Source organism: Orycteropus afer, unplaced genomic scaffold, assembly GCF_000298275.1.
Source record: "Orycteropus afer afer isolate SDZICR_OR568_19922 unplaced genomic scaffold, OryAfe1.0 scaffold00128, whole genome shotgun sequence".
In the NCBI taxonomy this organism is placed as follows: Eukaryota; Metazoa; Chordata; class Mammalia; order Tubulidentata; family Orycteropodidae; genus Orycteropus; species Orycteropus afer.
Window position 1 is genome coordinate 8466993 of NW_006921715.1, and position 26937 is coordinate 8493929.

At 51.6% G+C, this 26937-nt stretch overlaps 1 protein-coding gene across 1 annotated transcript in view; it reads left to right on the plus strand.

The window, feature by feature from the left end:
- The first annotated feature begins 2780 nt into the window (after nucleotides 1-2780).
- Nucleotides 2781-26937, plus strand: part of MTA1 (metastasis associated 1) — a 52880-nt gene continuing 28723 nt past the window's right edge. Inside the window, exons 1-3 of the mRNA XM_042781499.1 lie at nucleotides 2781-2907; nucleotides 10096-10179; nucleotides 19654-19721. Of these exons, the coding sequence (XP_042637433.1) occupies nucleotides 2781-2907; nucleotides 10096-10179; nucleotides 19654-19721 (279 nt within the window). The remainder of the gene's footprint in view (nucleotides 2908-10095; nucleotides 10180-19653; nucleotides 19722-26937) is intronic.

Consider the following 26937-nt stretch of genomic DNA (forward strand, 5'->3'; position numbering starts at 1 on the left):
TGGGGGGCGTGGGATGCTGCCGGGCCGGTGCGGGCAGCCTGCGCTGGAGAGCGGGTTCCTCTGGAGGGATGGGGCGCTCGCGCGTCCCAAACCTGCCTTCTTCCCTGGGCGCCCCTCGCACCACGCTGCGTGTCCCCAGGGACACCCAGCGCTGCTGGGGCTGGGTGCGCGTGGAGGCCCCAGCAGCGCTCTCTTGCCAGGTCCTCACAGCGTGAGCTCGCCTGTAAGTCACCCCAAACTTTTCCCTGCCTCGCACTAACCGGAACCCGTCAGGGAGGCGCTTTGCGAAGATTGGGGACCTGGCGCCGGGTGGGAGAATGCTGGCCCCAGAGCTGCCTGTGGGGTGGTCCAGTCCAGAAGGGGCTGGGCCTGGGCCTAGCCTGGCCTTGCGTTTGTAGGGACTCTCTGTGGGGTCTGGGAGGTTCCGCTGCCCACTCTTTCCTGGGCAGGCAGTGGAAACACAGACCATGCTGTCCCCTGCCTGGACCCATCTCGTCACGGGTCCATTTCCCACATGCACAGCTACAGTCCCACCTGTCCCCCGTCGTGTACTCATGTTCTCAGACCTGGCACTCAACGCCCCATCTCTCCAGTCTCCTCACTACTGGGAACTCAGCCTGGTGCTCCCCCGTGGGGGTGTGTCAGGGGCTGAGGGCAGTGCCAGGGACAAAGGGGTGACCCATCTGTCTTCAGTGGCTCCTGCTGGCCTGCTCCCACCCTGCTCACCCCGACCCTGGGTGCTCCGAGCACTCTGTCCCTTTGGATGGCTCTGCTGCCTGTGACTGGCGGGGACAGGCATGTGGGGGGCTCTTCTGCTCCAGCCAGGCCGCCTCTGACCTTGGGCTGGGTGCTGGCCCACTGCCCGCACCATCAGCTTCCTTTTCCCTGGGGAGGGGCCAGTTCGCAGAGTAGGCACTCTCCCACCTGCTGCAGCCCTCTGAGATGAGTGCCTTTGCCCCTGAGATCTGATGTTGGGGGCCACTGTGTGTGGCTCCCTCATTCTACTCGCCCACCAGTCAGGACCCTCCTCTGTCCCTGCTTGCCACTTAGCGGGCTCTGGGAGTCCTGGAGGCACTTCTTCCATGGTGGGCAACATCACCTGTCCTGGCCCTGCCACCCCCCAGGGCCTCTGGGGCCCTGCCTGCCCAGTAAGGAGGTGTTCTCAGCACCCTGCGTTCGCAGTCTCCGGTTTAACGTCTGTTTGTTGAGTGAATAAAAGACTGAGCCTAGGCTTCTGGGGGGCTGAGAAGTCACCCCAGGGTCATCAGATGCTGGCTGCCCTGGGCAGCTTCTGTGGCCTGAACTGGCCCCACTGCTTACTGAGGGCCCTCCCCCTGCACCAGGGCTGTGGTGACGCTGCCCCTCCCAGGGTATAGAAAGCCCCAGAGGGGATGGCCTGGGGGAGTGTGTGGGTCCTTGGGTCATGCCCCGACCCCGGCCGCCTGCAGAATGGGTTGCAGTGCTGGCCTCTACGGCCCTGCCCTCCCAGGCCTCTTGCCTCTGAGTAGATGAGATCTGTCTCTTTGTCCTCTTGCTGTGTCCTCCTCATCTCCAGGGGGACCCTCACCTGCCCGGGTGCAAGAGCCCCTGCAGGGTGCCCTGGCATTGTGCAGGCAGCACGGTGGGGACCCAGTCTTAGTCCTTCCTGGCCAGAGTGCTGCCCCTCTGCTGACTGGGATCCAGCACCCCGTGTGGGCTCGCAGAACGACGGGACAGCACTATGGGGGTGGGCACAGAACCCTGAAGCTGTGAGATGGTGGCCCTCCCTCTTTGAGGGGCTGTTTTCTCCCTTATTTTCTGAGAAAGGTGGGCAGGGAGGGTCCCTCTGCACAGTGTGCAGAGTCACACTGCGATTGTCCGGCACTGCTCAGCACACCGTCCTGGCCTTGGAACACTGGTGCCACAGGTGTGCTGGGCCGAAGTTTACTCTTGGTGGCCCTTTGGATCTGGAGCCAAGGACCCCGGTCACCCAGGGGCTCTCCAGGTCAGCCCAATAGTTGTCTTATCCCCAAGAGAATCTTGGGGTCTGCCTCATTGCTGACCCCACCCGAGCAGGCCTGGTGCTCCCAGAGGACCATGGGCATCTGCTTCTGTTTTGTGGACTGGGCCCCAAGGTGCCACTGAGGCTGCCCACACAGCCCAGTCGGTGCCAGGTCCCAGGACTGCTGGCTTGAGGAGGGGGAGCTGGCTTTCCTGGCCCCCAGAAGAGGGGAAAACATGTCTTTTTCTCCCAAGTGGGACTCCCACTGCTGCCTGGGGAAGAGCCGGCAGGGGTGAGCCCGGGAGGGGCTGCTCCTGGTGCCTCTTCCCAGACGTTGGGGAGTTAGCCTTCTCCAAAGGCAGGGGCCTCCCACGTGGTGCCATATTTAGTAAGTGAAAATACAGGACACCGGTGAAATTTGAATTTCAGATCAGAATGGATAATTTTTTAGTGTAAGGATGGCCCAATACTATGGGGACATACTTATGCTAAGAAATATGGGGCACCCTGGTGGTGTATACCTAAGGCATTTGGCTGCTAACCAGAAGGCTGGCAGTTCAACCCCACCAGCTGCTCCTTGGAAGGAAGAGTGGGCAGTCTACTTCCGTAGTGATACCACCTTGGAAACCCGAGGAGGGGTCGCTATGAGTCGGAATCGACTTGACGGTTTGGTTTTTGCTTTTGGTTTTGGACGGCCTGACGCGATGGAGGACGTACTTATGCTTAGAATCGGGGGCGTCCGGAGTCCCAGCTCTCTGGCCTATGTCTGATCTGTGATGGGCTGTGCAGGGACCGGGGCATGGGCGCTGGCATTATGCCAACTGACCGGCTGGCTGAAGTGGGTCAGCAAGAGGGGGAGCAGGGCCTGCTTCATCCTGGGGTGGCTGGCGCTGGCCACTGCGAGCTGGCCGGCACCGAGGCCCTCTGTTGGTGGCCTGGGCATGTGGGGCGGACGAGCAGGTGTGGATGGTGGCTCCTGCTCTTGAGGTGCCTGGATTGGGCTTCTGGAGCTAGCTGAGGTGGTCCCCAGGTGACTGGGCCATTGTTTACCTCTATAAAGTTCGTCCAAATATGTCAGATGATGTTTGTGAAGCCGGAGAGCAGAAATGGTCCCCTAGAGCTGCCCAACAGCACCCTTAACATTTGGGACTCTGCTTTCTGATTAGTGCTTCGTCACGACTGTTTTTGTTTTCTGGGCTTTTTCTTTTTCTCATGACTTGGGTGGAAGTTTACAGAGCAAATTCACTTTCCATGCAGCAGTTCACACACACTTTGTCTCGTGACATTGACCACAATTTACCACAATGCACCAGCTCCCCTCCCACTTCCTCCCAATAGTTACCTCTTCCCAGCGTCCATCCCTCCATGCACTCCTGCCCCCTGAGCTGTCTCCCTATGCATAAAGAACCCATTTTTCTCCCATGATTGTTCTCTCCAAGGAGTGTATCTGCCTCAGGTAAATGGGCCTGTCTTTTGTTTGGCTGGAAGCCATAGGTGTCGGTTCAGTTCCAGACCTGAAGGGCAGCTAGGGGCCATAGTCTCAGTGGTTCCACCAGGCTCTATCGGACCAGCAAACCTGGTCCCTCCCTTTTTTTTTTTTTATCCAAATGATTTTGAGTTTTGTTCCACATTGTTCTCCCTCTCAATCCAGGATCTCCTACATAGATCCCCCTCCGAGTGGTTGACAGTGGTAGCTGGGCACCATCTAGTTCTACTGGTTTCATAGTCGTATAGGCTGAGGATCTCATGGTGTACCAGTCACTAGGACTAATTGTTTCCATGAATCTTTGGTTTTCTTCTTTCTTCTTTGCTCTGGACGAGGAGAGACCCATCATTGCATCTAGATGGGTGCTTGCAAGCTTTTAAGATCCCATTTGCTACTCACCAAAGTAGGAGGTGGAACGGTGTTTTGTGTAGTATGTTATGCCAATTGAGCTTGATGTCCCCTGCGACTATAGCCCTGAGCCCACCAGTTTTCTGGGCTTCTTTTAAGGTGCTCTGGTGGCAGAATGGTTAAAGCTCTTGGTTGCTAAACAAAGGGTTGGTGACTTGAACCCACCAGCTGTTTGTGGGAGAAAGATGAGGCATAAAGATTTATAGCTTTGGAAACCCCATGGGGCAGCTTCTGCTGTGTCCTCTAGGGGCGCTGTGAGTCAGAATCAACTCCACCAAAGTGGGTTATGGCAGTAGATGTGGTTTGGGATTTGCTTCCGGGAAGATTGACAGCTTTGGAGACCCTGTGGGGCAGTTCCACTCTTTCCTCTAGGAGAGCTGTGGGTCGGAATTGACTCCAGGGCATTGGGTTGGGCTTTGGTTTGTGCCTCTTTTGGGTCTTACATGCAGGTCTGCTGCCCCTGGTGGCCAAGCCTACTCCTGCAGGTGACTGGCCCCTCTCCAGCCCCGTCCTCTGCACCTAGGGTAGCTGGCCAGGACTGGCAGCACTGGAGGTGGATCTCTTGCAGGGACTTGGTGAGGGACCCCCTCCAAGAGGGGTTAGCCTGTGTTGGACCATGTGTATATTTTTGAGAGAAGAATTTGCCCATTAAGCTCTTGGATTCAAAGAAGAAAGGTGATTTTATAGAGTGGTCCAAAGGCCTCCCTCCTACCCAGGCTGCGCCTTGACCTAGACTGAGGAAGGCCATGGCTCCCCCAGGAAGGAGCCCCTGAGACCAAGAGCTCGGGTGGCCCCCTGTCCTTGATAACTTCCTCTCTCTCAAGAACAGGGTCTTCTGAAGAGTGCCTTTGTGTATCTTCCTGTTCTACTCTTGTGGCCCTGGCTAGTCTCCCTGTCCTTCTGTCTTCTGGGCAGCCTTGGGGGCCCATGTCTCAGGGACTAAGCTGCAAACCAAACTCAAGACCCACTGTTGTCCGCTTGATTCTGACTCACAGCACCTCTAGAAGACAGAGTGGAACTGCCCACAGGGTCTCCAAGGCTGTCAATCTTCACAGAAGCAAAGCCCAAACCACACCCACTGCCGTGGAGTCCATTCTGGCCCACAGTGCCCCTAGAGGACAGAGTGGAACTGCCCACAGGGTCTCCAAGGCTGTCATTCTTCACAGAAGCAAAGCCCAAACCACACCCACTGCCAAGGAGTCCATTCCAACCCACAGTGCCCCTGGAGGACAGAGCGGAACTGCCCCATGGAGTTTCCAAGGCTGTCAATTTTTTTTTAGTGGTTTACCTTCCTTTTCCCACCCACCCCTGGTAATCATCAAAGAATATTTCTTTTGTGAAACCCTTTTCTTGACATTTTACCATAGTGGTTTCATATGATATTGGCCTTTTTGTGACTGATTAATTGGCATAGTGCCTAAGGCATTTGCTAACCAGAAGGCTGGCGGTTCAAACCCACCAGCCACTCCTCAGAAGGAAGATTGGGCAATCTACTTCTGTAGTGATATCGCCTTGGAAACCCAAGGAGGTGTTGCTACGAATGGGATCCAACTCAACGGCAGTGAGTTAGGTTTTTTGTTTTTTTTTTAAATTCCATACAGAATGTCATGAGGTGAACTTTGCAGATTCAATACTGTTCTTTAACTGTGGTGTTCCGCCGTGTGTACGGACCCTGGTTTGTGGATCCATTTTTCCATGGATGGACCTTTAGGTGGTTTCCATCTTTTTGCTGTTGTGAATAGTCCGAGATTGTGCATCTTTACAGCAGCAGCGGTCTCATCGTTGTCCCACGGAGAGGCTGGTGGATTAGCACTGCTGGTCTTGGGTCAGTAGCCACGTGCTTTCCCACTGCGCAGAGAGCCCTAGCAGCTAGGTGTGCCAGGACCAGGCCAGCACATGCAAAAGGCTCAGGGGCTAAGGAGACAAGGCGAGGACATCTGCCTGAGTGTCGTTGGGGTACAGCCCCACATTCCCTGGTGTGTTCTGCCTTGGAATCCCCCACCCCCAGCCCTTGATGACTGTTCTGAGGCATGGTCTCTGTAAGGAACCCATCCTGTTACCCCCACTCAGTGCTCCACGGTGTGAGCATCTTAGAGGCCCACGGCATCTCCTGCTCCTCAAGGCTGCACCCAGCCCAGCTCCCTGCCCACAAGGTCCAGGCTACTGGCAGCCAAGGCCCCCATCACTGGGTGGGTGCTGGGGGCACAGTGGGGCTCCACCCTGGAGGGTCCTGCATGATGTCCTCCCATCCCAGTGGGAAGCTAGCCCCTTCTGGAAATCTCTAGGGTGCAGTTACCCACCCCAGTGCCTCCAGGCTGCCTCCAAGGACCTGCCTTCCTCTACCCTGTGGGCGGTACCAGGCAGGTCAGGACTCCACCCAGATTTCTGTGGGGACGGTGAGGTGGTGGCTGTGGCAGCTGTCTTCCAGGGCCATCACTGCACTCGGGGGGGGGGCCCACTGAGGTGCCCTTGTGCCAGGCAGGTATGTGGGTTGGTGGCCATGCTGGGTGGCAAGCATCCCTCCCAAGGTTGCTTCCTCAGCTCACTTGGTGGGGGTGGAAGGCAGTATACGCTGCTGAGGTCCTGTTTCCCCAGGCCCACGGGTGGCCTGCCTTGGACACAGCATGGCCTGTGCACGCCGCCCTGGCCCAGACAGCAGGCCTGGCCTGCTTCCAAGAGCTGGACCCCTTCTCTGTGTGGCGTTGAGGGGCAGGGCTCGGACAGATTTGACGATCCCAGCCCAGTAGTTGTGTGTTTGTGCCTGTCCCATGTGGGGTGGGGGCATGGGTGTCTCCATCATTCCACCTTCACCCCTTTCTTGGCCTTTGTAGCACGTGGACGATGTGGAACCAGGTGTTCTTTGACTGTCTTGTTAGGCTGGTTGTACTGTTCTCACACCGAGGGTCGGGGAAAGGTGGCATGGGTGGCTGACTGAGTGTGCCTGGGAGGGAAGCAGGGAGGGGGGGACCGGCCACTGAGTGCTCAGCCTGACATGGTGGACAGTCCAGGCTCTCAGGCTTACAGGGGGTGGCCAGCTTTAGCAGGGACAAATCCAGGACGTTCTGCCCCATTTGGGACGCACTTGTCCAAGTGTGTGTGTGCCCGGCGGCCAGCCTTTCCTCTGCAGTTCTGGGCTGGCTTCTGCCTCTCACCAGGCAGGGCTCAGGCCACCAGAGGCAGTAGGCCTTGCTGGGCAGGATCTGCCCCAGAACCAGCTGGAGGGGCAGGCTTCTTGGGCCTTCTGAGGACTGTTCTTGCCCCGATGGTTCTGCCCCAAGTGTGAAGACAGGTGCTTGGCCTGTAGGTCCTGCATGGTGTCTCCCACCTCTGACCTCACAGACTTGGCCTCAGGTGAGTATGCCCCTGCCTTAGCTGCTGCCTCCCTGCCCTGGGCCTGGGGGATCAGGTGGGAGGTAGACCTGCAAGGATCTGACAAGAGGCGCAGGGCCCCACATGCTCGATGTATGTGTTGGGCTGCAGTGAGCTGGGGCTGTGGCCACTGTGTGCCAGGCACGGCTTAGGCTGCCCAGGGTGCCCGTGGACTCTGGGACCCCTTTTCTCTCCCTTTCTGTGCCCCTCTGTCTGGTATCTTTGTCTTCCCATCTGTTTGCAGTAAAACCTGTGTAAGGCGGAAACCTGTCAGAGAAGGGAAAGCTGCTAATAGAGCCATAGCAAAGCAGTAAGACTGCACCCAGTCAAAGGTGGAGAAATCACGAGACAGAAATACAAGACTGTTCTGTAGCATTCTGGGGCCCCCAGCTTTCACTCTATCTGTGTCATAAATGCACCTAACGCTGGGCCTGTTGGAGTGGAATTGAAATGCAGTCAAATTCGCCGTCCGTATGCACAACGTGTACACTTCTCTGGTTCCCGTGTGCCCCACTGGAGTCAGCCCCACAACCATGATCTACTTTTGCTTCCTTCATCTTCGTGCTGTGGCCCTGGGCAGTCATGGTGTGTAGCCTCTTGAGTCTGGCTTCTGTCACAGAGAATGTGCGTGTGAGGTTGGCCCGTGTTGTTGCGTGTACTGCTGCTGGTGAGTGGAGGGTGCTCCCTGACATGGGGCCACAGTTGCCTGGCCAGCTGAGGGTGCCAATATTTACGGTCAGATTGTTGTATGCGTGAGAGCTTTTATTTCTCTTGGGTTAAACATACCCAGGGTGGGTTTGCTGGGTAGAGTTTTAAGAAGCTGCCCAATTGGTCTGCAGAGCGGCTGCCGTTCAGCTTCCCACAGCACGTCTGAGGGTCTTGGGGGCCCCCTGTGCTCGTTGGCTCTTGGCGTCATCGGGTTTTCCCCCTTAACATGCTGCAGGCGCGAGGACACCTCATTGGCTTTGCATCCCCCTGAGGACCAGCACTGCTGGGCATCTTCCCAGCGTCTGCCGCCAGCCGTCCGTGTGTGTCTTCTCCCGGGATGTGTGTGCTCGTCCCTCTGTCCCAAGCCTTAGGTTGGGCACCTTGCTTCCTTCTGTTACGTCCCGGACCTCGGTCCTTGATGAGGATGTGTTGTGCGGATTTTCTCGCAGATTGTGGCTTTTATAATTTGGGCATTTTGTGTATCTAAGAGATCTACCGAACCCAAGGTCACAAAGACTTCCTCCTGTTTTGTTTTAGAACTTTTATGGTTTGCAGTCTGACTTCCAGGCTTGTGGTCCGTTTCAGCTCGTTTTTGTGTGTAGTGGATGCAGTGTGCAGTGCTGTGCACCAGCCTCCAGCGCTTCTCGCTCCTTGTTCCACCACATGCTCAGAAGTCAGCCTGGCTCCTCCTTGTGGTCTCCGCCTGGACTTTTGCTGATACACGTTGTCTCATCGAGTCTTGAAGTCTGGTGCTGTGAGTCCTTCTGCCTGGGCACTCTGTCGCAGGCGTTCGGGCTGTTTTATTTCTTGGCGTTTTCATTGACTTGTCTGTTTCTACAAAGAGAACCTAGTGGAATTTGGGTTGGATTACATTGAAATGATACTCTGGATCCGTTGGGGAAGAATTGACATCAGTTTTGAGTCTTCTGACCCAGGGATTAGAGAGGTGCTCTGGTGGTGCAGGGGCTGCCACACCCCGGGAACTGCCATACCTCAGGGACTGCCACACTCCAGGGGTTACCACACTGCGGGGCCTGCCACACTCCTGTGATTGCCACACCACAGGAGCTGCTACACCGTGGGGACTGCCACACTGTGGGACCTGCCACACCGCGGGGACTGTCGCACTCCTGTGACTGCCACACCCTGGGGACTGGCACACCACGGGAGCTGTCACACCCTGGGGGCTGCCACACCGCGGGGACTGCCACGCTGTGGGGACTGCCACGCCCTGGAGACTGCCACACCATGGGGGCTGCCACACTGCGAGGACTGTCACACCGTGGGGGCTGCCGCACCTTGGGGACTGTCACACTCCTGTGACTACCACACCGTGGGGGCTGCCACACTGCGAGGACTGTCACACCGTGGGGGCTGCCACACTGCAGGGCTGGCACTGCAGGGCCATTGTCTGTTGTTGTGCGACTCATGAACTAAGAATGGTTTTTTAAGTTTTTAAATGGTTGAGAAAAAAGTCAAAAGAGGAAGAATACTCATGAAACATTAAAATGATATGAAATTCAGATTTCTGAAGCTGTCCACATGGGATGCCCATGGCTACCTCCCGGCCAGTGCCCCTGAGGAACGGCTGCCACCCACTACTGGGGGCTTGTGCCTGGTTGCAGTACTGAGCAGGGTTCAGTGTTGCGTCCAGACTAAGACAGACTAGGGGGGAGCTGGCAGTCTGCTTCTGAAACCAGCAAAGGCCCTGTTGTTCGGAGTGTCGTGATTTGTGGCCAGTCGTGGGGTGGCACAGCGTTTTGCTCCACCACGTGCGGGGGCATCGTGAGTTGGAGGCCAGCGCCATGCCGCTGACGACAGCAGTGTGAGCTGTGTGGGAGCTCAGCCACACTAACTGTCTGAATGTATTCTGCGGCCGCTCTTGGCCTGCGGTGGTGGGGTTTCTGTGTATGGCACTGTCATCACGCCCCCTCTCAGGGCAGCATCCACATTGTCACGTGTGATTTGTCCGTGTTTCAAGCACCACCTGCATCCCCAGGTCTTGACATTTTATTTGTATTATCTGTGTATGCCCCTCATGTTGGAAGAGAAAGGTAGCCGTGGAGCGGTGGCCCCTTTGGTGGAATGGGCCGTCTTATCCGTCTTTAAGCTAACAGTTCAACGCCATTGGTCCTGTCCCCAGTCGTGCAGCTGGCACCGCTACGGGTACGCATTGCTGCATACCACCCCTTCCGGCCTCACCCGACCACGTGTGTGTCCTTGTCCTGTGAGGCGGTTGGCTGGTTTTTGTACAAGGGAAAGGAGCTCTCCTTGTTTTGTTTTCCCTTAATGGTTTTAAAGACCCCAGGGCCAGACTCTGCAGCATTGGTCAGCGGGATGCAGGCCAAGGACCTGGCTCCAGGCACAGGCTCTTGAGCCTTATCCACTAGGCAGGTGGAAGGGGCTGTGGGGACTCAGACAGCGGTGGGGCGGGGCACCCTCTGTTCCCTTCCTGCTCACGGCCTCTCACTCTGCCCCCGCCCCGCCTTCTCGGCTGCCACTGCTGCTGAGCACCGTATCCCCCCAGAGGCTCTAGCTGCAGCAGGGGCAGAGGTGACAAGGACAGCTGGAAGTGGACTCCCATGAGGTTTCAATACGGTGTTCATAAGACATCCATGCATAATGTCTTGTTTTACAGGCATATCATGGACACTGTGGTACAGCGAGTTACTCACTAGGGCTCTTCCAGCTGTGGCCTTTGTGGTTCCCACCAGATGACTGGGTGGGACTATGCAAATGTGAGGTGCTTGTGGCCCACCAGGGGAATCAGAGAGCTTGTTGATAATGTCAGTGAGGTCCGTGGCACCCTTGTGTTGGTGGGACCCTGCAGATAACTCTGACGTGGGGATTGGTCAGTTTTGCCATCCCAGAGTGGAAAGGGGGTATCTCACTACTGCCAAGAAACAACAGCCAGGAGTGGGGCATGTCCTTTGAACCCTAGATCCCTGCACTGAGTCTCCTTGACCCAGGAGACTGGGAAGGAGCTGTCATGCTTTGCTGAGACGGTGAGCAGCACTGGCCGAGAAGTTGCAGCAGCAGACCCTGGCAGCAAAGACCAGCTCAAGACAGAGTGTCAGGCTGCCCAGCCCACAGAGTGAGAAAGCTGAGTGGCTTTGACCAGGAGACTTGCTGGTAGAGTGGGGTACCTCTCTGGGCACCAGTTGGCAGAGCTCAAAGCGCTTCTTCCAAGCACAGCAGAGGTCAAGGGGCTGCAGGGCTGAGAGGCTGAGACCAGAGAGAAGCGTGCCACGGCATGGCTGAGAAGCTGTCCTAGTCGAAGAACTGCAGCCTGAGTCGTTTCTGATCCTGAATTGTAACCTGTTAGTTCATGAGTAAACTGCATAACCGTGAGCGTTACCTGTGAGCTTTGTGTGGCTGTTGCAGTGAATTATCTAACCCAGCAGAGAAAGAAAGCATGTTGTGGAAGGGCCTGTTGGTGTCCGAATTGGCAGGAAGGTTGGAGGGTGGCAGGATGTCTGACCTCTGCCTCATAGGAATCAGCCATGGGTTGTTGATGGTGATTATCTCTCACCGTGGAAGTAGATGGGGTCAGACAACGCCTCTCACGGTGCCCTTTCTGTAGACGTTAGGCACTGCATGCCTAGTCCATCATCCTAAACATAAACTCTGTGCTTATTGGGTACTAATCTACTTTCCATCAGAGGATTTGCCTGTTGTAGGTATTTCCTATAAGTCATACAAGATTTGTCCTGGCGTGTCTGACTTGACGTGGGATCATGTTTTCAAGGTTCGTTTGTGTTGCGTGAATTGAAGCTTAGTTTCTCTTCATGTCTGAGTACTGTTCTCTTGTATGCGTGAGCATGTCCTTCATCTGGTTTGTGCTGAACATTGCCCTTGAGTCACAGTGGGCTGTGGACCATTTTGTTATTGAATGAGATGGCAAAACGTTGTTTATTATCCAGTGATGCTATATCTGTGCTGTTGATGACATCCTCATTGCAGTGTTCTCAGTTCATAGGAAGATCATGGTAAAAAAAAAAGTTAGAAAGTTTGCAAAGTTAAACAGTAAGTTTCCAAGTGACTCTATTAGCCCAGCGGGGACAGCCATTTACCTGTGAGGAGGTAATTAAATCATGTTTGGTTGTTACTGACAAAGAACTATGTCTAGAAAAAACAAACGTGTAAGACAGCAGTTTGGAGAGTTGAGGACATAGGGAGCAGCATCAACAATCAATTATAAAACAAGGCACATGATTTTCAGTGTGCTTTTTTTTTGGCTCTAAAGGGATCAATAGATGTTACTGATACTGTTCAGTTGTCTATTTAAGGCATCAATACTAAGTTTTGAAATTACTGAAGAATATGCCTCTATGAATAATCTGTGGGAAAGACCCACAGGTAGGAATATTTCCAAAAGAGTTGGGGAAACACTCTTCTGATTCAACCTGAAGTGGAATCTACTAAGATGTGTTACAACTAATAGTGCTAAAATGTGTGGAGCAGAAAAAGACTTAGTTGAACAAATTTATAAAACTTGTCAAAATGTAAGGGGCTTAAAGCGCATGGTTCATTACATCATTCATCAGCAGGTACTCTGTGGGAAGCACTTGGATCTGTTCTGCGTTCTTGAATCAGCCATGTCCACAGCGAACGGCATTTGCTCTTGTGAGCTTAGCCATCAACATGACGGTCTGTGATTTTTGTCAGAAATAGAAGCCGAATATCTTGACTGCTTACCCTGCAGCAGTTTGATGGCTTAGCGTTTGTAGAGTTTTAATGCGATTTTTGAATTTAGGGCTGAAACTTGAACTTTTCTGGAATGAGAAGAACCACCTTCAAACACTGTGTGACTTTGGTAATTAGCTTTTGTGGAGAGTTACGTTCCTTAATGAAGTCATCTAAAATTACAAGGCAAACTTACATGCCAGACTTAGACTGTGGTAAGTCATTTTGATGACAGCTAACATTTGAATCACAAATAATGTCAAGCTGCTTTATCCAGTTTCCTTACTGTCAAAAGTTGAAATGAGAAGTTGTGTCTCCACTGCCACACAAACTTGTGAGCGTATTTCTGATTTTCTGAACTTAAACTCCAGTTCCAGCAGCCTTTTTTGGACTTTGATGCAAGTATGAAGGACATTTATATATTTCAGAGTTCATTTAACTGCGGTTAAGGAACTTCCACCTAACCTTAAAGTGACTGATGAGTGTTGTCCTGCTGCTGCTGCTGTTAGGGGTCCCCAAGAGCACCTGCAGGTTCCATCATTCACTAGAAAGACTCATAACTGAAGAAAGCCATTAACACTCATGGTTCCAGTTTATCTTAGTGAGAGGATAGACTGACATCAGCACAGGGAAGAGGCATGGGGCGGAGTCTGGGAGAGGCCTGTCATGTCTCAAGGTAGTCATACTGGCAGTGTATCAACACACACACAGAGTAGTGCCAACCAGGGAAGCCCATCTGCACCTTGGTGTCCATAGCTTCTGTTGGGGGTCAATCATGTAGATGCAGTTGGCTGTATATGTGGCTAACCTTAGTCTCCAGCCCCTTCAGAGGTCAAGCTGATAGCATATGGCCCAAGGCCCCAAGGTAAAGATGCTTGCTTGTCAGGTATTCAGAGGCTCAGAGATCACCTCCCAGGAGCAGGGCAAAGCCCAGGTGACTTGGTTGAGTCAGAAGTAGCAGCTCCGTGCGTGGCGCCAAGTGGTTGGTGTGCTCAGTTACATGCTTGTGGGCAAGTCCCCACGTGGTGTCTGTGGAGAGATGCCTAAAGATGAGACACGTGAGGTCTCAGATCTGGATGAACAGGTGAGCACTTAGAGTGGATTGTGCTGATTGACTTTGAGCCCTGGTAAGTAAGATAGTCTCTCCCCAGAAGGAGTTCCTAGGTGCACCTGGGTTGCAGAAAACGGCACTCACTTGTGACTTGTGAGCGTTTGCCTCCTGTTAGTCTCCACATGGTGCCCTTGATTGCACCTCAGCCCACAGAGCCTACAGCGCGCTCCTTTAGAGGGGCATTTGCCACCCTGCCTTCTAATCCAGGAATGCTTTCCTTACCACCATTTATTTAGCGCTTCATTGTTTTTCTCAGCAGTGTTTTGTAGTTTTCAGCATATAGATCTTTGCACATGTTATATTTTTATTTAAGTTTTTGGTGTTTCTTGGTGCCATTGTAAATGGTACTTTTGAAAATTTCAATTTCCCAGAGTCATTCCGAACCTGTTGCTGTTGAGTCAAATCCGGCTCGTAACAAACCTATAGGGCAGAGTAGAGCTGCCCCGTACAGATTCCAAAGCTGTAAATCTTTATGGAGGCAAAGTGACACATTTTCTGCCACATAGCACCTGGTGGGTTCCAACCACTGCATCAGCAGGACTCTGAATGAAGTGTTTGTTGGTATATAAATAGGCTGTTTTTAATATTGTCCTATGAGCCTGGTAAACTCTTCACTTACTAGTTTTAAAAGCTTTTTTTTGTACAGTCTTTGGGATTTCTGTGTAGACAGTTACGTCACTGGTAAGTAGAAAGTTCTGTTTCTTCCTTTCCAGCCTGCCCTTGGGTCTCCTTTTCTCTCCTCGGTGCCTTGCCCAGGACTTCCAATGTGACTGGAAGTGGTGATGTGAACAGCGTCCCTGAGCTCCTGATCTTGGGAGAAGCATTTGGTTTCATATTCAGTGTGATGTTAGCTGTGATGTTCACTTTTGTAGATGTCTTTTACTGGGTTGAGGAAGTTTCCTTTAATTCCTTGGTAGCTTAGAGTTTTTATCAGGAATGGGTGTTGGAGTTTCTCAAATCCTTTCCTTGCATTTATTGAGATGGTCAATGGGTTTTGTGTCTTTATTCTGTTGAAATAATGTTACATTGACTGATTTTCAAACCAACCTTGTATTCCAGATAAATCCCAGCTGACATAGGGTTGCCATGAGTTGGAATTGTCAACAGCACCTGAGATTCACTGTCCTTTTCGTATGTTGCTGGGTTTATTTTGTTAATGTTTTGTTGATAATTTTTGCATCTGTATTCATGATGCATTCAGGCCCCTTCAGTTTAGAGTACACCTGATGAACATGGAGAAAACAGGAATCCTCACAACTAGACTGACAAACAACATCATGATAAATGGAGGAAAAATGGAAGCTGTCAACAATTTCTTTCTAGTCAGGTCAACAGTCTGTGTCCATGGAAGCAGCAATCAAGAAACCAAACAACATACTTGTTGTTGTTGTTGTTGTTGTTGTTAAGTGCCGTCGAGTCGTTTCCGACTCATAGCGACCCCATGCACAGCAGAACGAAACACTGCCCGATCCCGCGCCAGCCGCACAATCCACGCTATACTCGAGCCCATCATCGCAGCCACTGTATCAATCCATCTCCCTGAAGGCCTCCCCCTCTTTCGTTGACCCTCCACCCTACCAAGCATGACATCCTTCTCCAGGGAATGGTCTCTTCTTACAACATGACCAAAATAGGTGAGACTAAGTCTGGCCATTCTTGCTTCCAAGGAGCATTCTGGCTGTACTTCCTCCAGGACAGATCTGTTAGTTCTTTTAGCAGTCCACGGTACTTTCAGCATTCTTCGCCAGCACCACAACTCAAAAGCATCAACCCTTCTTCGGTCTTCCCTATTCATTGTCCGCTCTCACATGCATACCAGGTGATTGGAAATATCATGGCTTGTGTCAGGCGCACCTCAGTCCTCAAGGAGATATCCCTGCTCCTCAGCACTTGAAACAGTTCCTTCGCAGTTGACTTCCCCAATGCTACACGTCGTCTAATGTCCTGACTGCTGCTTCCGTTGGCATCGATTGTAGAACCAAGCAATGTGAATTCCTTGACAGCCTCAATCCTCTCTCCATTGATTGTGATGCTGCTCATTGGTCCAGTTGTGAGGATTTTTGTTTTCTTTATGTTGAGATGTAATCCATACTGCAGACTGTATTCTTCAACCTTCATCAGTAGGTGCCTTAAGTCATCCTCACTTTCAGCAAGCAAAGTTGTATCGTCTGCATATCTCAGGTTGTTAATGATTCTTCCTCCAATCCTGATACCACGTTTTTCTTCATATAGTCCAGCTTCTTGGATTATTTGCTCAGCATATAGATTGAATAAGTGTGGAGAAAGAATACAACCCTGACGCACTCCCTTCTTGATTTTAAACCATGTAGTGTCCCCTTGTTCTGTTCGAACGACAGCCTCCTGGTCAAGGTACAGATTCCTCATGAGTACAATCAAGTGCTCAGGGATTCCCATTCTTCTCAATGTTATCCATAATTTGTCATGATCCACACACTCAAATGCCTTTGCATAGTCAATAAAACACAAGTAAACCTCTTTCTGGTATTCTTTGCCTTGAGCCAAGATCCATCTGACAACAGCTATGATATCCCTTGTTCCACATCCTCTTCTGAATCCGGCTTGAACCTCTGGAAGTTCTCTATCAATATACTGCTGCAAACGTTTCTGAATTATCTTCAGTAATATCTTACTTGCATGTGATATTAATGATATTGTTCTATAATTTCTACATTCTGTGGGATCACCTTTCTTTGGAATGGGCACAAATATGGATCTCTTCCAGTCAGTTGGCCAGGTAGCTGTCCTCCAAATCCAAATCCAACAACATACTACATTAGGCAAATCTGCTGTAAAAGGTTTCTTTAAAGGTTTTAAAAGCGAAGATGACACTTTGCTGACTAAGGAGTGTCTGACCTGAGTCGTGATCTTTTTATTTGCCTCACATGCATGAATTGAATAGTGAAAAAAGAAAGAAGAAGAATTGATGGGTTTGAACTGTGGTGGTCAATGAAAACACCGAATGTACTCCAGACTCCCAGATAAATGAGCAAGCCAGTCGTGGAAGAGGTAGATCCAGAGTGTTTCTTAGAAGCCAGGATGGTGAGATCGTGGACTTTGAATACTTGTGGAAAGACTAATGGCTGGAAAGGGCCTCATGTCTGGTGGAGGCCAGCTAAGAACAAGGGAAGCCCTCCAGGGGACGGACTGACACTGTCGTGCCAACAGTGGCCTGAAGATGGCACCAGGCAGGGCACACTTGGTTCTCTCGTTACGGATACGTGAGGTGGTCCTGAGTCAGAGTCGACGCAATGGCGACTCAAAACAGTGACAGCATGTTCACGAGGGTGCTTGACCTGTGGATTTTGATGTCTGTGGATTGGGAATCAGGATAATAGCAGCCCCTGGAGTTGGGGAGCACCTCCCTTCTGTTTCTGGAAGAGGTAGTGTAGGCTTTGTGTTATTTCTTCCTTAAGCTTTTGGTAGAATTCAGCAGTGAAGCCAGTGAGCCTGATGCTTTTTCTGTTGGGAGGTTTTTATCTATGAATTCAGTTTATTTAAAAAAAAAAAAAAAACCTCACTGCTGTCGAGGTAGATCCAACTCATAGCAACCCCTCCTTGGGTTTCTGAGGCACCACCACTGTGGAAATAGATAGCCCAATCTTCCTTCCAAGGAGTGGTAGCTCATTTAATAGGTGTGGGTTTAGGTTTCCTTTTTATCTGGCAAGAGAGCGTTGGTAGCTTGTCTTTCAAGGGACTGGTCCATTTCATCTGAGTTGTTAAATTGTTGGCATAAAGTTGTTCCTAGTATTCCCTTGTTGCCCTTTCATGTCTGTAGGATCCGTAGTGATCCTGCCTGTGTTACTCCTGATCTGCTCATTTGTGACTTCCTTTTTCATTTATTACTCTGGCTAGAAATTTATTGATTGACTGTTCTTCTTAATAATGAACTTCTGGTATTTGACATTTTGTTCCGTTTTTCTCATTTCACTTTTACTGGTTTCTGCTCTTCCTTCCTTCCTTGCTTTGGCTTGTTTTCTCATTTGCTCTTTTAAAGTGTAACTCACTATGCACTTAAAAGGAGTGTACATCTCCTTGAAGTGTACAGTTCTGTGAATTTTGGTAAACAGAGTCATGTGGCCACACCACAGTCACCCTCAAAGTCCCCTGTGCCCTTTGTGGGCACCCCTCCACAGTGCAGCAGCACGCAGCTGTTGCTGCCCTGTCACTTTTCCTGAAGACCAATATTTTGTTGAGAATTTTTGCATCTCAGTTATGTGTCTGGCTGTCCCCTGTCTGTGTGTCACCAGTGTGTCATGCTGGGTGATTGTCATGCTAGGTGACTGCATGGAGACCCCCATCGGGCACTGGGCCATTTCCCACCTGATGGACTCTTGGGTTGTTTCCAGTTTGGGGCAGTTATGAATAATTACTTTGTGTTTAATTTGCTCTTCATCTAGTTTCTTCAGTGGAAAGGTTAGATTACTGACTTTTAAGGGACTGTGTCGAGGCTGTCATGTGTTGAGAGATTTACCTGTTTTTAGTTTACCGTTTTAGTATTTCGTATTTCCACAGTGTTGGACACACGTTGCTCCAGTCTGACTGTGAACATTCCGTGGCCCTAACGGTTTACCTGTTTTGAGTTTACCGTTTTAGTATTTAGCATTTCCGCAGTGTTAGACAAGCATCGCTCTAGTCTGACTGCAAACATTCTGTGGCCCTAACGGGGGCCTCATGCCTGTGGCAGTATCTCCCCAGGCCTTTCTCTCAGGAAGCGTCAGGCTTGGGTGCCCTCTGGGCCCTGTGTGGCTGTGCACCCCTTGGCTTTTCAATCTCTCTGGCTTATTTTGGCGTTGGATGTGGATCCGTCCGTGTCCTTGGTGCTGCACGGGGAGCCTGGGGTTGGGGTCAGGCACTCACAGGGGTGTGCTGACCACGGGAGGCCAACACTTCTGCAGCCCCCACCCATAGGATCCTTACAGCACAAGTGTGACACTTCGTGGATGTGGTTGTGGCGCCTAGTGGATGTGGTAGGGTGGGCTCCCTTGGCCTGGTCTTGCTGCAGTTTGCTGAGCCTGTCCCCGTTTTGGGGCCCTTGGACTGCATCCCCAGGCGAGCTTCCTGCTCTGGAGGTGCTGTTTCCACCTCCCCCATCCTGGCTGTCCACACGACCTTTGTGCTGGAGGCTGCTCAGGTCCTGGCCTGTCTGGGTCTGTGGCTGAGCCCTGCCCCAGGCTTGTCATGGGGTGGCCTGCTCCAGACTCCAGACTTGTCCATTACCTGTGTGTTTCTTCCCACACTCTTGTTGCCTGACATGTCCTGCATTAGTAGCTATCTAGGCCCATTGCCCCCGCCATCCAGGGCTGGGTGGGGTGACCCTCCCTCTGCCCATCTGCTGGTGGGTGGGGCCTTCAGTGTTTTGCAGGAGCTGAGGAGGGGTGCAGTGGGGGGCTCCCAGGTGTCCAAGGCATTGCTGGGGCCTGTGGTGACAGTGACGCTCTGGGTGCACAACTCCCAAGTTCCAGAACTGTCCCCCCACTCCCTTTCTGGGCCAACAGCTGCCCTTTGGAGAGTTGGCCACACGTCCCATGCAGGGTCTCAGGGCATCGCGGGCAGGGTCATGCTGAGGTTTGGCTACCTCTCCTCAAGGGACCAACTGGGGGCTGCTGATGTCAGGGCACATGAGGTAGAATCCTGTTGGGATTCTGGCCCCAAGTCACTTCCCTCTGCTGCCTCTCTGGCCCCTGCTTGGCTTTGTCCTTTCTCTGGGATGTGTGCTCTGTGGTGCTGGGACAGTTCCTCCATTGCCCCCTGTTGGGCCCCAGCTCCTGGAACAGACCAGGCTCACACTGGTGGCTCCCCATCTGAAGGCCCCTCAGGGAGGAGGAAGGGTCCTGGGTTTGTGGTCCAGCACAGCAGTGACACCTTCTCTGTGACTGTTTACAGACTATGTGTACTTCGAGAACTCCTCCAGCAACCCGTACCTGATCCGAAGGATTGAGGAGCTCAACAAGGTACTGTGTGCCCTCCCCTGGGGGACTGACACTGGGCAGGATGGAACCCCCACCCCTACCCCTGCTGCCTGGGACAGGGTGTGGTGCCTGGACTAGGGTGGTGCCCCTACAGCTTCAGCTTGGCCCTGGACTGCTGCCTGTTTATTTGCTCAGCCAGGGTGACTTCGTCCAGTGTCACCTCCTGGGCCCAGGCCCCCCTTGGAAACTCCATTAATGGGGTCCCGAAGCTTCACCTGTGCAGTGCCTCGGACTACAGACCCCAGCAATTTGACTGCTGGGTGCTGGGCCCCTAGAGGTGGGGTGTTCTTCTCACCCCACCTCCAGAGACCTCCAGAGGTGAGGTGACTGAATTCTTGGGACCCTATGGAACAGAGGTACCTACCACAATCAAATGTTGACCTTGCTCTCTGAGCAATCTTGGCTGGGATGAGTAGACAGGCCTCTCTGAGTGGCTACTCCTAGGGCTGTGTGGCCCATGACCGACCGCACTGATCCCAGGGTGAGGCTGGAGGGACAGCTGCCACGTGTCCCCCTCAGCTTGTGCTTGCCAAGGCCCCTTCATTCCAGTCTTAGCTATGACCATGGGATAAGAAGTGGGATGTGCCTGCCCCTCCCCAAAACAGCTCTAGCCTGATCTACAGACACACACACACACACACACACACACCCGCTGGTCAGACCAAAAAACAGGCAGGCAGGCACAGTAATGACATGTCCCATGAGGCTGCCATGCTGCCTTTGCAGACAGACTGCCTACTGGCAACCCAGCTGCCCTTGGCTCGATGTTGCTGGGACACTCATGGAGGAAGTTCTGTGGAACTGTGGGAATTGGGGCACCAATAATAGGGAGAGCAAAGGATGGGCTTCTGAGCAGAAGGCTGGGTTGGAAGTCTTGTGGGGCCAACTCAACCAGGACCCTCCCCAACTTCAGCTGACCTCTCCTTGCTCTTTGAGGAAGGTGAGACCTGGAGAAGTGGACCCAGGAGGCTTCTGACTTGGGGGATCAGGCCCGTCAAAGCATGGATGAGGCAGGAGCTGAAAATGGGGGGCCATTCGTAGGCCTTCCCCTGAGCAGCATCTATAATCCTTGCCCTTCAGCTCCCAAGCTCTGTGGCCAGGCTTTTACCATCCAGGAAGACACTGGGATTGGCATGCTTCTCTCTGGAGAGCTAGACCACAGCTGTGGAAACTGGGGGTCCCCAGCAAGTTGCTGATTGCCCATCTCATGACCTGATGATGAAACTGTCCACTCAGTTCTCAGGTGTTACAGAGATCACTCTGAAATAGCAAAGAACAACAAAGAGTCATGGCTTTTCACATGAAAAGGAAAAGCAGAAAAATGGAACCAAGAAAAAGATCATGCAGGGAGTAGAAGGAAACTCAAACCCAAACAAAAAATTACGCTGTTGTCCTCAGAGAAAGGGGAGATGATGCACATGTGAAGCATGATTGAGATGCTATAAAATGGGATAGTTCAGAGAATGGGAAACAGCCCTTGGAAAAAAGATGAGTTTAAAAAAAAACTCAACTGCTGTTGAGTCAGAGCTGACTCATAGCGACTCCTCCTTGGATTTCCGAGGCGGTATCACTACAGAAGTAGATTGCCCAACCCTCCTTCCAAGGAGTGACTGGTGGGTTTGAACCGCCACCCTTCTGGTTAGCAGTCAAATGCCTTAGGCACTGCACCACCAGAGCTAGTGGAAGTAAGAAGTTAGGATAAAAGAATTACAATATAAAGCTGAGGATATCTCCTAGAAATCACAGAGACACAAAGAGATGACAAAAAGAGAAAAGTAGAAAACTGGTTAGTCCAATCCAGCAACATCTCATTAGTAGGAATTACAGAAAGCAAGGACTCTGTGAGTAAGAAGAGAAAATGGTGTAAGAATTAAGAAAACACCTCAGAACTGAAACAGTTGAAATCACAGATTTCAAGAGCCTCCTCAAAGGCATGTTTTTGAGTTTTAGAACATAGGAGATGAAAGTACTGTAAATGGTGTTAGAGATTAACAAAGAATCGTGAATCCAAGTACGATTGGAGTTTTCAGCAATAGTTTTGGAGATGAGAAGTCTTTGAGTTCAAAATTGTGCAGAGCGATTTTCAGCCTCAAATTCTATACCCAGCTAAATTGCCTTCACGTTTGGAGGTGAACTAAAGCCATTTTCAGATATGAACGTTTACCCCTAAGCACCTTTACCCTGCCTGTGGAGGGTGTATGCTGCCAAAAAGAGACAGTAATCAGAAAGACAGGCATAGGGTCATCCCTAGGAGTAGGAGGGGCTTTCAGACTAAATGGTTCCCAGTCTCCCTGCTGTGTTCAAGAGCTCTGCTGCTGAGAGTCTTGGGGAAGAATCAGGTAGGTTCACAGAAAACTGGGCAAATGGAAGAAATGAGATGGCTGTTAACCCAGGAAGCAACATTGTGCAAGGAAGGAAGAGGAGGACTGACTGTTAAGCGTATTGGCTGAGCCATCTTACATATTCACCTAATCACAATTATAAACACTGACAATGGATTTAATCAACATTACGATATTGTGGTTGGGTGTGTGAGGGTAGCCGTTCTGTAATAGGGTGTTGGTGACGGAGTTAAAAGTTGAGAATCCAGGGCCTGGCAGGACAGCATGCAGTTTAGAAGGAAAATCTGAGAGTTGGAAGTGATGAGATTAGAATGGGAATTACTATCTTTCATTTTAAGTTTCATAAATCTCTTTGACGTTTTATGCTGTACACATACTGACTTTGATAAACTAAACCTTGGATTTAAAATGAATGTGTTTACCTCCCCCTAGTGATGGGGTTATGTCACAGAGCACAGTGGCCAAGCTGGAACAGTTTGAGTGACAAAATCAAGTAGTCTTGGATTATAACCAAAATATAAAATAAATACCATGAGTCCACCTGATAGAAATGCGTGAGTAAGTGGTGGGGAGGAGAGGCACGTTCCTGGGGCCAGAGAGTGCCAGGCAGTTGGAACATCCCTGCCCTGGAGGAGGTAAAGCATGACGCCATACTCCTTCAGCGTGGACTGTGCAGAGAGCACGGGGGGGAGGGAGAGGCCCCGTGACGGAGGGGAAGCTTGACCAACAACTCAGCCAGGGATCAAGGTGTACAGCACCCACCCTTGACAGGAGGTGATGAGATGGGTACCTCATCTGTGGTCTTCCCAAACCCAGAACCCCAGTCTAACCATGGGAGAACCACAGATTCCAGTGAGGGGCATCTCACAAAATGTCTGTCCAGAGTGTCATCAGAGGAATGTCTGGAAAATTATCACAGCCAGGAGGGGTCCAAGGAGGTGGAGTGACTCGGAGCTGTGTGTCCTGGGACAGAAGGAGCTAACGTTGGGTCAGAATTAAGGAGTCGCGTGTGGACTTCGGTTAACTAGGGTGGATCAGTATGAGGTCGTTAGCTTACACCACCACTGATACTCGTGAGAAGCGTTAATAGGGGAGGTGCGTGGGGCTGGAGTGCGTGAGACCTAGAGACCTCACTGCCATCTTCACAGCTTCTCTGTAAATGTCAAACTGCTCTGAAAAATAAAGTTTGTTTTTAAAACTCATAAAACCTACTGCATTTTAAGGGTCTGCTTTTTGGGGAGGTTCCTGTTCTCCGACATGACTGCTCTAACGCAGCTTAGTTTATTCTTCACCATTTCAAACGTAAACATTTGTGATAGAGTGGAGCAGGGAGCAGAGTGGCAAGTGTACCCGTGAGGACCCCCACCCTGTCACCAGGGTTCTTGACTGTGTGAAATTGGGAAGTAATGTGGTCACTTTTCCCCTTAGAACTTTGATTTGATGTGTATTGCACTTACATCGTTTCCAGGGGAAATTACACTTTACAATATTGAAAAGCAGTGCTTTAAAAGAACAGGGGGCTGGAGATGAGAGAGTTGAGGACGGAGTATAGAAGGAGCCCTGCACCGGGAGCTGGTGGGGCCAGGGGACAAGGTGGGAGCCATGTGATCCCACAGGATCTGAAGGTGCCAGGAGCAGAGAGATGGGTGCAGGGAAGCTGAGAGTTGTTCCGAGGGCCACAGTCCTGTCCAGAGGGCACCTCTCCCAGCCCTGTCACTGGAGCAGGGCCTTGTGGGACAGGCCCCCTCTACACCAGAACCAGGACACCAGAGGACTGGAAGAGTTTGCACGTGGCAGAGCCAGGAGCAGAGAGGAGGGACTGCAGAGGAGAATGCTTGGAACAGCTCCATGCTGTCGGCCGACCTTCCCAGGACGCTGTGTCTGTAGTGAGAACTGCGTGCTGTGCAGAGGGCAGTTGGGAAACTTGAGGAAGCCACTGCTGGGTTTGGAATGGATGCTGCAGAGATACCAGAAAGGACCAGAAGGAGCAAAGGAGAGTGCAGACATGAGTGTCTGTCTCAGGGTCCCAGAGTCCAGCTGTGAGAAGTTTACTGAGCCCACCCTCCTGAGAGTGGCAACAAGGAGCTGGCTTCTCCCCTGCCCACTCTAGCTCCAGGGGTATCCAGGCTGGGTTTGCCAGGGGCTGGAGCCTAGGCCCCCACCCACCCCTATCCCCTGTGGGGTTGGCACAACCTTGTAGGGCATACTCTCGTGTGTGGCTCTGTGCCAGCCTCTTGCTGGTCTCGGGCCCTCAGCCCCCATAGCCCTGTGGAGCAGTGCCTTCCCTGTAGTGGCCCAGGGTTGAGCCACACTCAGTACCCATCTGGTGAATATGGAGGGCCTGGTACTGGACATCGGTATGTGACCAAAACCATCTTGAGATGACACACAAGAACTCAGGAAAGGGTCTGGCTTTCAACTGCTAGAAGGATGGCGTAACCACAAAAGGTGCAGGACCAGGGCCTTGAGACCGGAAACGGAAGGGACCCACAATTCCCTGGCCTTTCCGGACCACAGCACGGGGATTGGAAGCAAGCTGAAGGGCCATCTGGACGACTGAGGGCCTAGTGGCTGGGAGCTGTGACACAGGGCGGGAGGGGGAGGTCCTTGGCCCTTGACTGAGGCCGGTGCTGGGTGTGTCTCGAGGAAGCTTCACGCAGTGCCAACTCTGTCTGCTGTGGGCTGGGGCCATGTGGTCTTGGTGGCCAGATGGGAGAGACCTTGTTGAACCACTAGGGCATTCAGTGGAAACCCCAGAAGGGCACAGCTTAGGAGAAGGGCCAGGCCAGTCCTCAAGGAGGGCTGCTCTAGACCATCCTCTGGAGAGGGAGAAGGCACAACTGGCACAGAGTTGGGACTGGGAAGGCTGCATCACTACTGACTCCACCGGCAGGAGCTGGCAGAATGGAAAAAGAAAAGGGTTTAACAAGACTCTGAGCAGTCGCTGTTACACTTTGATGTCATCCTAGGTTGTTTCTGTGGTCCTGACTGCATCATCAGATGCCACCAGGGTTTAATGTCACTTGTTAATTTGTGTGTAGCACATTTTCTAGGACATGCTTTCTGTGAGGTGCTATTTGACCCAGGATCTATGGTGGAAGTACTAAAATGGTTGTTGTTGTTGTCATGTGCCATCAAGTCGGCCCCGACTCATAGTGACCCCTCCTTGGGTTTCCGAGGCAGTATCACTACGGAAGTAGGATTGCCCAACCTTCCTTCCGAGGAGTGGCTGGTGGGTTTGAACCGCCAGCCTTCTGGTTAGCAGTCAAGTGCTTTAGCCACTATGCTACCAGAGCTCCTCCTACTAAAATGTTTATTGGTGTATAACCAAGACTTTGACAGGGAAAAAAAAAAAAAAAAAGCTTGCTCTTCACCAACTCAAAGAAGCTCAGGGTTCATCTTAAAGCATCCTTCAAAGGCAGCTGTTTTGCTAATTAATTAGACAAAAACAGTTTGCGCTCTGTGGTAGTTACAGTTCTATGTCACTTTGGCTGGGCCTGGCTGAGTGGCTGGGCAGCTGGATGTAGTATTCTCCATGATGAGACTGGTCCTCGACTCCTTGCTGGAATCTACTGTGAGCAGCTGAGGAGCTGCCTTAGGGATGCATGTGGTCTGCTTCCTGTATAAAGGAGAAGCCTTGGGGAATGGTCTCTAGCCTCTGGCACACTTGAACTATACATGTAGCCAAGTCTTCCTTCAGCAGCCTGCCATGCTCTGCTGATTTGGGGACTTTTTCTGGACTTGATCTAGTGGCCTGCTGTGTTTGGTAACATTTGGAGGGTGCCTTTTTACTTGTTGACCTTGGGTTTGTCAGCCTCAGCAGCCAGCAGCTGCCTCAGTTAAGAGAAGCTGCCAGCTTCAGTGGGCCGCAAGCAAGAGGCAGAGCGGAAGCCCATGGTTGAGGGGCCTTCACCTGGTCCTTAGCTGGCACTTCAGAGTGGAACTTCTTGTTACCTAGACTGTAAGAGAATAAACCCGTTGGTTAAAACTACACACGGTATTTTTCTGTTAGAGAGGCACAGAGGACCAAAACGGGTGCTTGGTTTTTTGAAGCATTCTTTTTTTTAATTGTGATTTGGGTGAAGATTTACAGAGCAAATTCACTTTCCATACAGCAGTTCACGTATACTTTGTCTCATGTCATTGACCAAAATTTACAATGCAACAGCTCCCCTCCCACTTCCTCCCCATAGTTACCTCTTCCCAGTGTCCATCCCTCCATACTCTCCTGTGCCCTGAGCTGTCTCCCTGTGCATAAGCAGCCCTTCCTTCTCCCATGATTGTTCTCTCCAGGGCTTGTGTCTACTTGAGGTAAATGTTTAACTCACATGCCTGTACTTTGTTTGGCTGGAAACCACAGGTGTGGGTTCAATTCCAGACCTGAAGGGCAGCTAGGGGCCATAGTCTCAGTGGTTCCACCAGGCTCTATTGGACCAGCAAACCTGGTCCCAACCATCTTTTTTTTTTTCCCTCCAAATGATTTTGAGTTTTGTTCCACATTGTTCTCCCTCTCTATCCAGGATCTGCTACATCCCTTCCAAGTGGATGACAGTGGTAGCCGGGCACCATCTAGTTCTTCTGGTCTCGTAGTTGTATAGGTTGCAGATCGGATGGTGTACCAGTCATGGGGACTGATTGTTTCCATTAATTTTGGTTGTTTTTTTGAAGCATTCTTATCTTTACAGTCTTTCTGTTCTTTCACAGTCAGGACTGGAGTGACTGTCCCCAGTGCTGTGTGTGGTTTCCTGGTCTAGACGAGTGAATGTCGTCAGTGTTGTGTGTGGTTTCAGGGTCTACAGTGGAGTGAGTGTTGTCGGTGTTGTGTGTGGTTTCCTGGTCTAGACTGGAGTGAGTGT